Below are 15,953 nucleotides of genomic sequence, written 5' to 3' on the forward strand. Positions count from 1 at the left end.
CAGTCTAGGTAACATAGTACCGAGACTGTCTCTTTTTAGTACATGAATAACAAAAACAGGCAGAACAGCATAAGTTTGCAAAGTACAAAAAGTGTCCAAGCTGCAACCATTTTTAGCTAACAGGTCCGCTACTCCATTAGCCTCTCTAAAAACGTGCTTCAGCTGTGGATCATTCGCCTTTCGTAATAGGTACCTGCAGTCATCAATCAAATTTTGGTAGAAACAGTTATTAGATTTTAGGAGGTTTAATAGTTCCAAACAGTCCGTCTCTATTACTAGTGGAAAGAGTTTTTCTGATAGTGCTAGTTTCACTCCATGGAGGAGGGCCAGGATTTCCATATATATGTTAGTAGCATGGTCGAATCCCATATTGAACCCTAAAAGCCATCGACCCCTTTCGTCTCTAAACACCCCTCCTATTCCTCCCACTCCTGGATTTCCCATACAAGAGCCATCGATTTTCAGTTTATAAAAGCTGGGGCTGGGCGGTTTCCATTTTACAAGGATAGTTTTCTTGGGTGGTTTTGAGTAACTATTTTTTGCCATGTAGAGGAATTCCATGGCTTTACTGATGGGTTGACTTTTGGTGATAAGGGTTTTAATTCCTCGAAAGAGGATCCCATTTCTGAAGTTCCATATATGCCATAGGAGGAATGACAGAAAGTCTGCCCAACGTAGGTAATTGTTAAAAAAAAACCTGGTCAAGAGTTTATTTTTGAGCCAATTATGTAGGGTATCTTTTCCTACGGGATTCTGAGAGAAAGGATGTTTTGTATTGATTTGATCCCAGATTTGTCTAGAGTAATTACAACGGAAGAAGATATGTTCTATGTCCTCAGTTTTCCTGTTGCAAATGTTACAAGTGTCTTCGTGGCAAATTCCTCTTTTTTTTAGCATGTCCTTAGTGGGTAACCTATCCCAAAAGATTATCTACAGGAAATATTTTAATTTGTTTAGGGAGTTGATTTTTCAGAGCCAGGCTAAGTTTTTCCCATTTCCTATGAATTCTGAGACAATTTCATATGCAGCTTTAACTGAGAAATAGTTGTGGCCCTTAGAGTTCCAAGTGTATGAGTCCGTAGTGGGACTGATTTGTTTTATGTAGGTGCATTTTATCTTACATAATATGTCCCGGGGGAGTTCAAATGATAATTTTGTCCAAGTATAAGACCCACTGCATCTAAGTTAAGAAAATCAATGAAGTATGGAGAGTGGTAATTTTTGTGTAAAATTTTCATGTCATAACGGTATTAGTATTTAAAAATAGGAGTATATCATATTATAAAATATATATATATATATATATATATATATATATAATGATAGTAAATGGCATTGACAATAACATCGTATTTGGGAGGGTTACCCTTTGGACGAGCAAATGACAAAGGCTTCAAGTTATACTCCTATCTTTAATACAACACCAATAACAACAACCTAGTAAAATCTCACTGATGGGGTTTGGGAAGGGTAGTATGTACGCAGACCTTTCCCCTACCCCGAGGGAGTAGAGAGGCTATTTTCGAAAGACCCTCGGCTCAAGAAAATAAAAAGACAAAAGGAGACAATATTAGTATCACCATAGAAATCATACGTAAAATAGGAACAACATGAAATCCAAAAGAAAGATGCAAAGCAAAAGCGATAGCTATTAAATAGGTCCTGCACTGATGAAAAGCGAAATAAAAAGACACAACATTGCCACTAGCTATCTTAGACAAAAATCCTACTATACTAGTCCCACAATGGCACGAAGTAAGGCAAGACTCAACTACCTCCTAACCTACAACCCTAATACTCGACCTCTACATCTTCCTATCAAGTGTCATGTCCTCGAAAATTTAAAGCCTCGTCATATCCTGCCTGATCACCTATCCCCAGTACTTCTTAGGCCACCATCTACCTCTTCTTGTGCCCTCCACAACTAACCGCTCACACCTCCTTAACGGAGCATCTGGGATTCTCCTCTGAACATGCCCAAACCATCTTAGCCTCGCTTCCCGCATTTGTCATCAGTGGGAGCCACGTGTGTTGGTTTTTTTTTTTTTGTATTTAATATATATTAAATACATAAAAGAGGGTGAATGGGAAATGGAGGGAAATGAAATTGCTTATATAAGCAATTGCTCTTCTTCTAGCTCTTAAAGAGTTGAGAAGAAGGCAAGCCTCGCGCCGTCGTCATCGTCGTCGCTCGCTCGGCTCGGCTCGGCTCGGATTCGGATTTGGATTTGGTGAAATGATCGATTGATTGATTAACTTTTTGGACCAAATTTATTTGTTAATAGTAAAATATTAACAGAAATGTTATTAAATATTTGTTTTAATAACAGAATATTAATATTAAATCCAATCCATTTTTCTGTTTTGGTAACAGAAAATTAACTACCCTCTTCAATTTTTCCTCTTTATTTTCCCTTTTTATTGTTGAGTAAATGGCCATTTATGTAATGGCATTTATGCTCTGTGGCCGTTTTGCATAAACAGCCATTCTGAAGAGTTGCAACTCTTAAGATTTCAGCCCAACTTTGGCTATAAATACAACACTATTCTGCTCAGAATTTCACTACGATTTTCTGAGTTTCTCCTCCTTCTTCTGCATACTTTTAGCATCAAATAAAGCAACAATAAGTGTGATTTGCTTCCGAACTTTGTGTTCGCTGAAACACTGAGGTTTGCAGTATCACTACACCAGTGTGTAATCCGTTCTATCCTGGGAGGAAATAATCCATAACCTTGGGTACTAGGAGGGGATTAAATTCCTTAAGGAAACACTGTGAATTCAGTGGGCTCGAATTGGTTTTCTATCATTTCTGTTTATGTTCATTTCTGTTTATATTCATTTATATTTTCAGAATTATTTTACAAATACAGTTTAATAACAAGCTTAAGAAATTTAATATATTTTCTTTATTTGTACTCACTGTTTCTGGATAGTAAAACCTTTGTGGTTTTGCACTCTATTAAAATCTACGTGATTTTAACGTTTGTGTCATTCTTTTACAGAAATGACTAATGATAATGTGAACCAAGATGTTCCAACGGTGACTGCCAATGCCTCAACGAGCCGAACAACACCGGCAGCATTGGCACCGGCGGAGAAACCTGAAAATTTTCTGGGATCGATTTCAAGCGCTGGCAGCAAAAGACGTTCTTCTATTTGACTACTCTAAGTCTCCAGAAGTTCATCAAGGAAGATGTTCCTGTGCTGCCCGATGAAACTCCAGAAACTGAACGCTTTCTCGTGATTGAGGCGTGGAAGCATTCAGATTTTTTTGTGCAAGAATTATATTCTAAGCGGGGCTGGAGGATGCTTTGTATAACGTCTACAGTGGCGTGGAAACGTCAAAAGCATTGTGGACTGCGCTTGAAAAGAAATACAAAACCGAAGATGCCGGGTTGAAAAAGTTTGTTGCTGCAAAGTTTTTGGACTACAAAATGGTAGATAGCAAGTCTGTTATTACCCAAGTCCAGGAATTGCAAGTGATTATTCACGATCTCCTTGCTGAAGGTATAAATCAAATTAATATTGATGTTGAAAGTTGTAATCTTAGTATTTTTACTAACAGAAATTTCATTGAAGGTCTTGTCATCAATGAAGCATTTCAAGTAGCAAGGATGATTGAGAAGTTGCCTCCTTTGTGGAAGGACTTCAAAAACTACTTGAAACACAAATGCAAGGAGATGTCCCTTGAAGATCTCATTGTTCGGTTGAGAATCGAAGAGGACAACAAAGCTGCTGAAAAGAGAGGCTGTGGGAACTCAACAATAATGGGAGCAAATATTGTTGAAGAGAACAAAAAGAGAAAGAAGGCTTCTGGACCAAAATACAACCCAAGCAAGAAGCGATTCAGTAGAAACTGCTACAATTGTGGAAAAACCAGACACAAATCTACGGAGTGTCGTGCTCCGAAGAAAGACAAGAAGAAGGTTCAAGCAAACATGGTTGAAAAGCATGATGATATTGATGACTTATGTGCTATGCTTTCCGAATGCAACTTGGTGGACAGTCCTAAAGAGTGGTGGATTGATTCTGGAGCCACTCGCCATGTTTGTGCTGTTAGAGAAGCTTTTGCTACTTATGCTCCTGTTGGACCCGATGAGACGATTTCTATGGGAAATGCTTCAAAGGTCAAGATTGAAGGATGTGGGAAGATATTTCTCAAAATGACTTCCGGCAAAGTGGTGACTTTGAACAACGTTCTTCATGTTCCCGAGATTAGGAAAAATTTAGTCTCTACTGGACTTTTTGTTAAGAATGGTTTTAAATGTGTTTTTATTTCCGATAAGGTTGTAATAAGTAAGAATGAAATGTTTGTAGGAAAAGGTTACCTCACTGAGGGCCTTTTCAAGCTGGATGTAATGGTTGTTGAAAATAATAATATAATTTCAGCTTCGTCTTACTTACTTGAGTCAAATGAATTATGGCATATACGTTTGGGTCATGTCAATTATAAAACCTTACGGAAAATGATTAATTTGGAAGTATTGCCTAAGTTTGAATGTGACAAATCAAAATGTCAAGTATGTGTGGAATCTAAGTATGTTAAACATCCTTATAAGTCGGTTGAAAGGAATTCAAATCCTTTAGACTTAATTCACACAGATATTTGTGACATGAAGTCAATACCATCTCGCGGTGGAAAGAAGTATTCCATAACTTTTATTGACGATAGTACTCGATATTGCTATGTTTACTTACTTAATAGTAAAGATGAAGCAATAGACGCATTCAAGCAATACAAAAATGAAGTTGAAACGCAACTTAACAAGAAAATCAAAATGATAAGAAGTGATAGGGGTGGTGAATATGAATCTCCTTTTGAACAAATATGTTTAGAATATGGAATTATTCATCAAACAACGGCCCCTTACACGCCCCAATCCAATGGGATTGCAGAAAGAAAGAATCGTTCATTAAAGGAGATGATGAACGCATTATTGATAAGTTCTGGTTTGCCACAGAACTTGTGGGGGGAAGCCGTTCTTACGGCTAGCCGAATACTAAATCGAGTACCCCATAGCAAAACACAATCTATTTCATATGAAAAATGGAAAGGAAGGAAGCCCAACTTGATTTATTTATAAGTGTGGAGGTGTTTGGCAAAAGTGCAAGTTCATAAACCCAAAAGGGTAAAAATAGGACCGAAAACCGTTGATTGTGTTTTCATAGGATATGCGACTAATGGTAAAGCATATCGATTTTTGGTTCATAAATTAGAAAATCCCGACATTTATAATAATACGGTTATAGAATTAGATAATGCTGAGTTCTTTGAAAATATATATCCGTATAAAAAGGAATGCGAGTCGATTGGTGAAGGATCTAAATGACCTCGGGAAGAAACAAAAGAAAGTACACTTAACCAGGAGGATCCAAGACGTAGTAAACGTCAAAGAACGTCTACTTCATTTGGACCAGATTTTGTGACTTTCTTATTGGAAAATGAGCCTCAAACATTTAAAGAAGCTATGTCTTCTTCGCAATCATTGTTATGGAAAGAGGCAGTCAATAGTGAAATAGAATCCATATTGAACAACCATACATGGGAATTGGTTGATCTTCCTCATGAAAATAAACCGTTGGGTTCTAAATGGATCTTTAAGAGGAAAATGAAAGATGATGGCACTATTGACAAATATAAGGCAAGACTTGTGGTCAAAGGGTATAGACAATGAGAAGGTCTTGACTATTTTGATTCATACTCTCCAGTTACAAGAATTACGTCCATACGAACGTTAGTAGCGTTAACTGCAGTTTATGGTCTTGAAATTCATCAAATGGATGTTAAGACGATATTCTTAAATGGAGAGTTAGAGGAAGAAATCTACATGGAACAACCTGAAGGGTTTGTGGTTCCAGGTAAAGAAAAGAAGGTATGTAGACTTGTTAAGTCCCTTTACGGATTAAAACAAACACCCAAACAATGGCATGCGAAATATGACCAAACAATATTGTCAAATGGATTTAAGATAAATGAATGTGATAAATGTGTGTACATTAAAAATGTTTCAAATCACATAGTCATTGTTTGCTTATATGTGGATGATATGCTCATAATGAGTAATGACATTGCCAACATAAATGCTACTAAGTGTATGCTAACTAGCAAGTTTGATATGAAAGACTGGGGAGTTGCTGATATAATTCTGGGAATTAAGATCCATAAGACTTCTCAAGGTCCGGCGTTGTCACAATCTCATTATATTAAGACAGTACTTGAAAAATTCAAGCACTTGGGCTTTAAAGTTGCAAAGACTCCAATTGACGTGAATCTTGCATTAGCAAAGAACAAAGGCCAAAGCATATCACAATTGGATTATGCTCGTGTGTTGGGTTGCTTAATGTACATCATGAATTGTACACGACTAGATATAGCTTGTGCTATAAGTAAATTGAGTCGATATACGAGCAATCCAGGTCAATCTCATTGGATGGCCATGAAACGAGTTTTGGGGTATTTCGTACATACCCAGGACTTTGCTTTGCACTACAATAAATATCCTGCGGTCATTGAGGGATGCTGTGATGCAAATTGAATCACCGGATCAACTGATTCCAAGTCCACAAGTGGATATGTATTCACTATTGGTGGAGGAGCGGTATCTTAGAAGTCGTCCAAACAAACTTGTATTGCCCGCACTACAATGGAGGCTGAGTTCATAGCCTTGGATAAAGCCGGTGAATAAGCTAAATGGCTCCGGAATTTCTTGGAAGATATTCCATTTTGGCCCAAACCGTTGGCACCAATATGCATACATTGTGATAGTCAAGCGGCAATTGGAAGGGCTGGGAGCGTTATGTATAATGATAAATCTCGTCATATACGACGAAGACATAAAACCGTTAGACAATTACTCCCTAGAAAAATTATCACGATTGACTATGTAAAGTCAAGTGATAATGTGTCGGATCCACTAACAAAAGGCCTAACTAGAGAGGTAGTTGAGAATGCATCAAGGGGAATGGGACTGTGGCCGAGAACAAGTCATAGTGGCGGTAACTCTACCTAGAAGACTGGAGATCCCAAGATCTAGGTTCAAGGAGATCAAACAAAGCCATTAATGACGGCTCAACATTGTCAACTAAACTTTTGGTCCATTCTCGTGATGAGACAATGTTCAGTACCAAGGATAAAGCATTAAGGCTTTTTAATGATTTCTAAATTTGATACGGGGTATATCAAATAGTGTATCTACGGGATGACACGTTTCAAAATCACCTATGTAAGTGTGAAGTGTTAGCCGCTTCAAGGAGAACTTTGTAAGGCCAGTTCTCTACGCACTTATGAAACCAAGCGGTGTTCATGGCTGAAACGAACACAACAATGAGAACCAAAGACGGTTAAGGGTTGGTTGTGTGACTTGTGGTTGTCTAGGTATACACCAAAGTTCGACGGTTCAAAGATATCAAATCTACCGATTGATCGAGTATATCCGACATAAGTTCACTACGGAAAGTTCAAAGAGAAACCTACTTATCCAGATGCAATTAATCCTTGCTTGCGAATCACACAGTTTTTCATGCATACTTCCGTGATATAGCCATTCCCCATTCATGTGGCGGATTGTTGGGTTTTTTTTGTATTTAATATATATTAAATACATAAAAGAGGGTGAATGGGAAATGGAGGAAAATAAAATTTTTGAGTGAAATTTTAAGTTTTCCCCCTTGGTAAATGGACATTGTCTCATATTTGAAGAGGAAGAGGTTTTTATGGGTATATAAGCAATTGCTCTTCTTCTAGCTCTTAAAGAGTTGAGAAGAAGGCAAGCCTCGCGCCGTCGTCGTCGTCGTCGTCGCTCGCTCGGCTCGGCTCGGCTCGGCTTCGGCTTCGGCTTCTGCTTCGGATTCGGATTCGGATTTTGATTTTGATTTGATTTTGATTTGGTCAAATGATCGATTGATTGATTAACTTTTTGGACCAAATTTATTTGTTAATAGTAAAATATTAACAGAAATGTTATTAAATATTTATTTTAATAACAGAATATTAATATTAAATCCCGTTTTTCTATTTTGATAACAGAAAATTAACTACCCTCTTCAATTTTTCCTCTTTATTGTTGAGTAAATGGCCATTTATGTAATGGTATTTATGTTGTGGCCGCTTTGCATAAACAGCCATTCTGAAGAGTTGCAACTCTTCATATTTCAGCCCAACTTTGGCTATAAATACAACACTATTTTGCTCAGAATTTCACTACGATTTTCTGAGTTTCTCCTCCTTCTTCTGCATACTTTTAGTATCAAACAAAGCAACAGTAAGTGTGATTTGCTTCCGAACGTTGTGTTCGCTGAAACACTGGGGTTTGCAGTACCACTACACCAGTGTGTAATTTGTTCTATCCTGGGAGGAAATAATCCATAACCTTGGGTACTAGGAGGGGGATTAAATTCCTTAAGGAAACAATGTGAATTCAGTGGGCTCGAATTGGTTTTCTGTCATTTCTGTTTATGTTCATTTCTGTTTATATTCATTTATATTTCCAGAATTATTTTTCAAATACAGTTTAATAACAACGTGCACCTTCTCTCGAATATCATCATTCCTAATCTTATCCATCCTAGTGTGTCCGCACATCCACTTCAACATTCTCATTTCTGCTAATTTCATCTTCTGAACCTATCTTTAATACATAAAATCTATTAATAAACATTAATATATGAGGCCAAAACACGTAAAAACTTTGAAATAATATAGCCTTAGGTATTTCACGAAGGAGGCACGGCAAGATCATATTTTAGAAATATAATATTCATAACCTAAAATCCTCAATGATACCAGATCTAGTCCAGACGTCAGCTTTTGCGAATATCGTTAACAGTACGTTAAGTTGATGCAGACTCTGCCTTTTATCTTATTATTTAAGTGCCTCGATGGATATTTTTCCAAAAGAAAGAAAGGTGAATTATTCTTTATTATTTCATAGATGTTGTTATAAAACAGTAAAAGTAGAAGAACAATATTGCAGAGAAAAGTAGAGAGAGAATTGTTATTGATTTGGGATGAATTACAATGAGAATAGAAGCCTCTATTTATAGGGAGAGGGTGACTTAGCCATCAAGCAATGAACCCTAGAATCTCTCTAAATATAGACATTCACCATAAATACAATTCTATTTATAACACTCCTCCTTGAATGTCTATTCAACAGATAATGTGCCTCGTTAAAACCTTAACTAAAATAAAACCCAATGGGGAAAAACTCTAGAGAAGGAAAAAGAGTACACATATCTAACAATACACCTTTTGGGTGCCTCGTTAAAAACCTTGCAAGAAAAACCTAGTGGGACAAAACCTTGTAAGGGAAAAAGAGTACAACGCGTATTAACTCCCCCTGATGAGAGCATCAATTCACATCCTTAAGCATTTGTATTCCAATCTTGTGCACCATCTTCAAAAGATCTTTGGTAGAGATTTGATGAACAAATCAGCCATATTAACTTGAATGAATTTGTTTCACCTTGAAATCATCATCCATAATAGATGTATTGTCTTCATATGATCTTGTTGTAATCGCCAGTTCAATATCTTCACATAGAGGTGAAAACTCTTGCTATCATATTATCATGCATATAGTTATAGCAAGATACATTTGTGCACAAATTGCACTGAGGAAGTGGTACTTCAAGATCAAGAATTGTATATGATTCGAGCAACTTAAATCCTTCATGGATTGTCATATAAGTTAAGTCATATAAGCCATATAGTAGACTTTAGATGCATATCAAGTTTTCATGTCATGCTAGACATATAAGATATCGAAAACTGATTGCACATACCATTGACTTTATATTTTCAAGTGTTTGAACTGCAGGTCCAAAATAATATTTCTTTCATATGAAACCAATTCTACTTGAATTGCGTCTCTTCTATTTGGCCAATATTTTTGTGTCTATATTCGACAAACTTAAGATCCTCATCTATACTTAGCGTTATGATAGATGTCGTCGACGAACATTTTATATTGGTTCCAACCTCCTTATTTTCCATAAAAACATAACATAGAGATCTCTTCATTCATATATTCAGGTACCTGAATCTCTCATGAGATTTTATGAAGTGTTATGTCATGTGATCTTCTAGATCACTTGCCTCCTTTATTATGATCATTTTGATCATTTGCTCCTCTTCTTTATCAAGAAGTTTATTTGAAACCGATTTGTCTCAACGCTTTAAGCATAAGATAGACTTTGTCTTTCTAGGACTTAATAGGAGCATTTGCAATGAGAATATAGTTACTTTCTTTGGGTCAGCAAATGCGTCTGGCATGCTTTGCAATATATTGCAAATGAATTATCTTTTTATGAACTTCAAGTTCATATTATCTTATTCGAGGATCTAAATGTACAAATAATAATTCATTCCACGTAACTTTTTCTCAACTGTTTATCATGTCTCCCCCTCATGTTAGAAAAACTAACTTGTTTCCTCAACTTTGAGAACCCATCTTTGTGTGTTATGGTGTTAATCAAAATATACACAGCACATCAATAATAACAAGATGGAATTATTTGGTTCCTGACCTTGAACCACTTGTGAGGGGAGAATGTAATATACTTTGGTATATAATGTATATCAAACTGATATAGATAACTTTGTTCTCATAAGCAATTGTTTAGCTATTAAGTAGAGGCACTTAATAAATTATTTTGCTAAACCAACTGTGATGTAAACCAACTTATCAAGATGAACTTCTTGAATAGAAAATCTGGAAATTATGCTTGAAATTAAATTATTGAGTAAGTTACCTCGCAAACACCATCTTGCGGGTTAATAATAATCGCACATGTAACCATCTCATAGATGCATCTTATGTGGTATACATGGCAGGTGAATGGGCCCATATTCACCTTTGATATTTCCAGCATTCATGGGATTCAACCCCAATTTTAGTTGGTCTATTAATTAATGAGAACATGCAACATAAGAGAATTCGTAAAGAACTTTCTAGTTCTTTAATATTTACCCATGTGAATTCTCTTTTATTTTTGCACATCATACTTAAATTGATATGGATAAACCAATTATGCCAACTGAATAGATTATCAATATCGATAAACTTCAGGTTTACACCATGACGTGTGCAATTATCAATAAACTCCAAGTTTATTATGATATGGGTTTTTATATCAATAAACATCCACTTTAGTGTGGTATTCTTTTATTTGTGTAGTACAAACTGGAGAATAAAGCGGGTAGTTTTTCACATACATATTATCCCGCTACAAGTTGTAGTAATAGAAAATATTAAATCTTTCCTTTATTTATAGTCTCAGTATGACCAACCGCTTTCGTGAATACTTTAGAAACTCAATAAGTTTCTTTGAGACTTACTACAACACAATACCTTATTGGTAATCAATTGTGTTTCTCCAAAATAGTATAATTGGCTCTTGCAGAGTTCTCAATTAATTTTATGGTACCACATATTCATCAACATCCATATGGTGAATATCTATTTTAAGGAGAAAGTTATACCATTATGGTCATGGTCAAAATTATATGCAAGATATGCTTCTTGCATTACTTTGTCTTTTAATAATCATAATGCCACAATATTTTGGCGTACAATAAGTACATGACCAATGACCATTTATGCCATAATAATGACATTATTTTCTTATATCATCTCAAACCTCCTTCTAGAGGTGAGTGTGGTATATTCACTACCACTAACACGTTCATATTCTTCCAAGAATGAAAATGTATTTATAAATCAGATGTTGTCACATTCACATCATGAATGGACCATAATCATTTATATGTGCTTAATAAAACATCATGTCAAATCGATGACAAATATTACTTTCACAGAGTGAAGGATTATTTTGAAAATCCTTATTATTCTCATTATCACAATGATGACGATTATAATTTCGTCTATTGCCACGTCCACATCCATTGATACCTTCACGGTAATAATTTTGTCTTCTTTCAGACTTATCACATATTGCTATCACATTCTCTTAAGGGAATGAGAATGGAGCAAATTCGATGGGACGAATTTTCAATAGTTTGCCCACAATCATACATGAATTTGATCATGGCAAGGCATAGAAATTTTACCACTTCAGGTGGGTGTAATTTCTTACAAACTCCATTAGAGTTATAATCAAACTTTGTTGTTTTTGCTTGTGTATAAAATCAAATTATAGAATTTCAAGAATTTAAAAGAGAATTACAAAGTAAAATACTAACCGTAAATCCAAAATTTAATCATGAAGGAAGTTCATGGAACAATTGACAATCATTGTGCTCAATCCCAAAGCTTCTACTTAATTGGTTAGAGTCTCGTGCTGATAACGTGTTATAAAACAGTAAAAGTAGAAGAACAATATTGCAGAGAAAAGTAGAGAGAGAGAATTCTTATTGATTTGGGATGAATTACAATGAGAATAAAAACCTCTATTTATAGGGAGAGGGTGACTTAGCCATCAAGTAATGAACTCTAGAATGTCTCTAAATATAGACATTCACCATAAATACAATTCTATTTATAACAGAATCAGTTATGTTTTTGCTTTTCGATTGAAAATCTTGCACATTTAGGATCAATAAGATTACTCACCTCATTTATGTTTTTCCCAATAAATGAGAAAATCAGATAAAGTATGTCACTATCTCCGATTGATATTTTTATGGACCAGGGACCTATATTTCATCGCTGTCCCTAAATTCTTTGACTTTGAGGCACTCCATTTGCAACAGCTTATCCAAAATCATCTTGCTGTATTCTAGAGGTAGAGGTCGATGGCATCTGATTTAATGGATTCAATTGAATTAAATATTTTTTTTTATAAAGAGCATAAATATATACGTATCAAAAGATATTAAAATTTTAAAAGATATTAAATTCTTAAACATATAGTTTTAAAATTTTATAATGAATTTAATGAAAAAACTTAACTATTGAAGTCATCGAATTTAAATTTAGAATTTATTCAATTTAAATGTACATTAATTGTATTGATCAACATCATTATACTAGACAAAATACACAAAGAATTGCAAAACGCAAAGTAAATTTAAACTTGAAACACGGCAAGTGGAGACAGGGCAAGTGGATTATGTCATGACTTTGGTGACAAATTTAAAGATGAAAATTCGATCTCTCAGTCTGAGTCATGACTAGTAGGCTAAAGATCAAGCGGCAGTGTGGAGTCAATCGTGGGTCTAAATTGTCTATATAATGATTGAATAATTGTTAGTAGAGTTAATTTTACAGGATGCTTATCTAACTTCAGTTTATCTGATTAAAATTATAAAATTAGTATTTTTATAACGGTGGTGTTTGGATTTATATGCGCGTACCTCGAATAATCTGTCATGTACGACATTCTCTCGAGTACTGCTATTTTCCACCAGCACATGTATCAGATAAGGCAAATAAATGGAAAAAAATAACCTAGTGTTTTACTCCGTTGAAATTAGAACTTAAGATCTCATGATTCCCCACCCATTTCATTTACCACTAGCTACACACTCTGGTGTAAAATCATAAAATTAATTTTATTATTTTAATACAATAAGCTAAAAATTAGATGACCATATATAATTTATCCTGCGCAAAATGATGTTATTGTCATTGTCATTTTCACTACTGTCATTAGGGACATTTTCTTGGCCGCGTCCTTGATAGGCCTAGAGCTTCTTAATATTTTGCTCAATATTTAACTATCTTATACGTAATTGTTTCAAATGGTTTGGATATTATTGCAAATTCCTTGGACTAAGCCGTTATCAAAATAGCGCAACTTTAAAATCTCTCCAAACTAGCAAAAAAATTAACTACAGGAACTCACAACTCTTGTAATTACCTTTGTAAAAGCAGTAGGTGTTCAATACTCGTGCGAATTGATCTTGTAAAGATGTACAGAGCCATATCCTAACTAATCAAATTTTACCATTGTATTTCATCGGATATCCCCATAAGAGACAATTATCGACATCTTAAAATACAAAATTACCATTGTATTTCATCGGATATCCCCATAAGAGACAATTATCGACATCTTAAAATACAAAATTACCATTGTATTTCATCGGATATCCCCATAAGAGACAATTATCGACATCTTAAAATACAGTGAATTTTGCCGCGGGTAAAAAGAAAGAAAAGAGAAGACAAACATGGCTATATCACTGCACTCACTATTTTTTTATAACGGTCGGGTAGGTTACTTTCTATCGGTGGCGAAGCCAGAAAATTCAATAAGAATGTTCAAAATCTGTTTTTTGATCGCTATCGAGTAAATATTTTATTATATATACTATATAATTTTTCAACGAAAGATTTTCAGTTGATACGCCTTGGCCACACATAGCTTCGTCCCAGCCAAATACCTTTAACCAGCATATGTTTCAAGTAAACTCTTGCTTCCTCCGCTAAAATATGAAATTGAAATTCTCCTCCCATTTCATCGCGCATTAGGTCATTAGCCACACCCTTAGGTGCATTACTGCACTTGATTCGACAATTGTCAATTCACCTTTAGATGCAATCATACATGTTTTGACACTAAAAGGAAAATCGTATAATTGCTACAGTAATTTTGGATAAATAAAATATCCAAATCAAATATGCATCGTGTGCTCTATAGCTTTCAATTTTCGCTTGCACAATGGTACAGAGTTTCGTAATTTTTACTTCTACTTCAAAAATAAATTTCTTTTGACAAAAAACAATTACTAAAAAAGTGAAAAACAAGTATTTTGCTTGAATGCTTAGAAAAGCTTAACCTGTACGTCAGATACTATAACCGGCCACGTGCTTACTTCCTTGACACATCAGCTTAAACGCCGTTAGTCTCCGGTTCTGGCTCCATGTTGAGGTCCAATTCCAAACCACCACTCCGTAACGGAATCCGTCCAACACCGTCGGCATCAGTCTCCATCGCCGTTAACCTACTGCCGTGGCGATTAATGTTTGCAGGTAGAATCGGATCACTCTTCTCCAGATACTTCACGGCGACGTGCATCCTCCGTAAGATCGCGAAGAACTCCTCAACCTCCGCCTCTGAAGGCGGCGGCGGCAGCGGCGTGAATACTGCGTTACTTCCACCTACTGCAGCTTCTCTTCTCCGATCTCCACCGCCGTTAACTGTCCTCTTCCTCTTCTTCTCCCCCTCCATTAGCGGCGTCAAAACCTTAAAGGTGATTTTCACTTCTCTTTATATTCTCCTCTTTGTCTCTCTTTAGTTGGAATATATTGTTTCACGTTTAGCTCGTTGGTGCTGTGCGCTGCTGAGCTGATTGTTTTGATGAAAGCCGTTGGTATATTGTAAAAAAATGGGAATGACATAAGGAATATGATCTCATGGAAATGCCATTATCATTGAGATGCTCCAATGACGCTCAATGTATACAAAAGCACCAGACGCGCTTTCTCTCTGCACGCTACCCACTCCTCTCTAGGTATTTTTTTTAGTTTATATTTTATCTCGTGAAATATTTATACAATTAGACCAATATTATAAATAAATATTATAATAATATTAATCTTGTACATTGCAAAAATGATAATAGCCTACTATGGTATACTCTTTAATTAAAGTGGCACCGCTTGAAAAATTAAATTCTTATCGTGACCTTGAAAATAAACGTTTTTTGAAATAATTTTAAAAACTATTTAAAAATACTAGAAGTTACAATAATTAACAATTTAAAATATTTAATAAGCATATAAAATCATAAGGGAAGTAAGGTTGGGAAATAGTATGTCTAGTTGACTAGGTTCAACCATTGCAGGCCCCAATTGAAAGGTTACTGGGCGGCCGTTAGATTCAAAGTTATATACCACTGCTATGATGTTGATAGATTCACTCATTTGGCTCTTCAAGTTTTAATGGTGTTATATCTATAATATATTAAAAGTACGAAATATCGTTCGTTTTTTTTACTCCTTTAAAATATAGTTTACACTAAACAAATTAGTCATTTGATTATTCT

General features: G+C 35.3%; 1 protein-coding gene across 1 annotated transcript; it reads right to left on the minus strand.

Annotated features, from left to right (window-relative positions):
* Positions 14,496–15,449, minus strand: LOC109235684 (protein NIM1-INTERACTING 2-like). Its single transcript, XM_019401888.1, has one exon. It carries the CDS (start codon positions 15,134–15,136, stop codon positions 14,798–14,800), a length of 339 nt encoding a protein of 112 aa, XP_019257433.1. The 5' UTR covers positions 15,137–15,449; the 3' UTR covers positions 14,496–14,797.

This window comes from Nicotiana attenuata, chromosome 12, assembly GCF_001879085.1.
Source record: "Nicotiana attenuata strain UT chromosome 12, NIATTr2, whole genome shotgun sequence".
Taxonomy (NCBI): Eukaryota; Viridiplantae; Streptophyta; class Magnoliopsida; order Solanales; family Solanaceae; genus Nicotiana; species Nicotiana attenuata.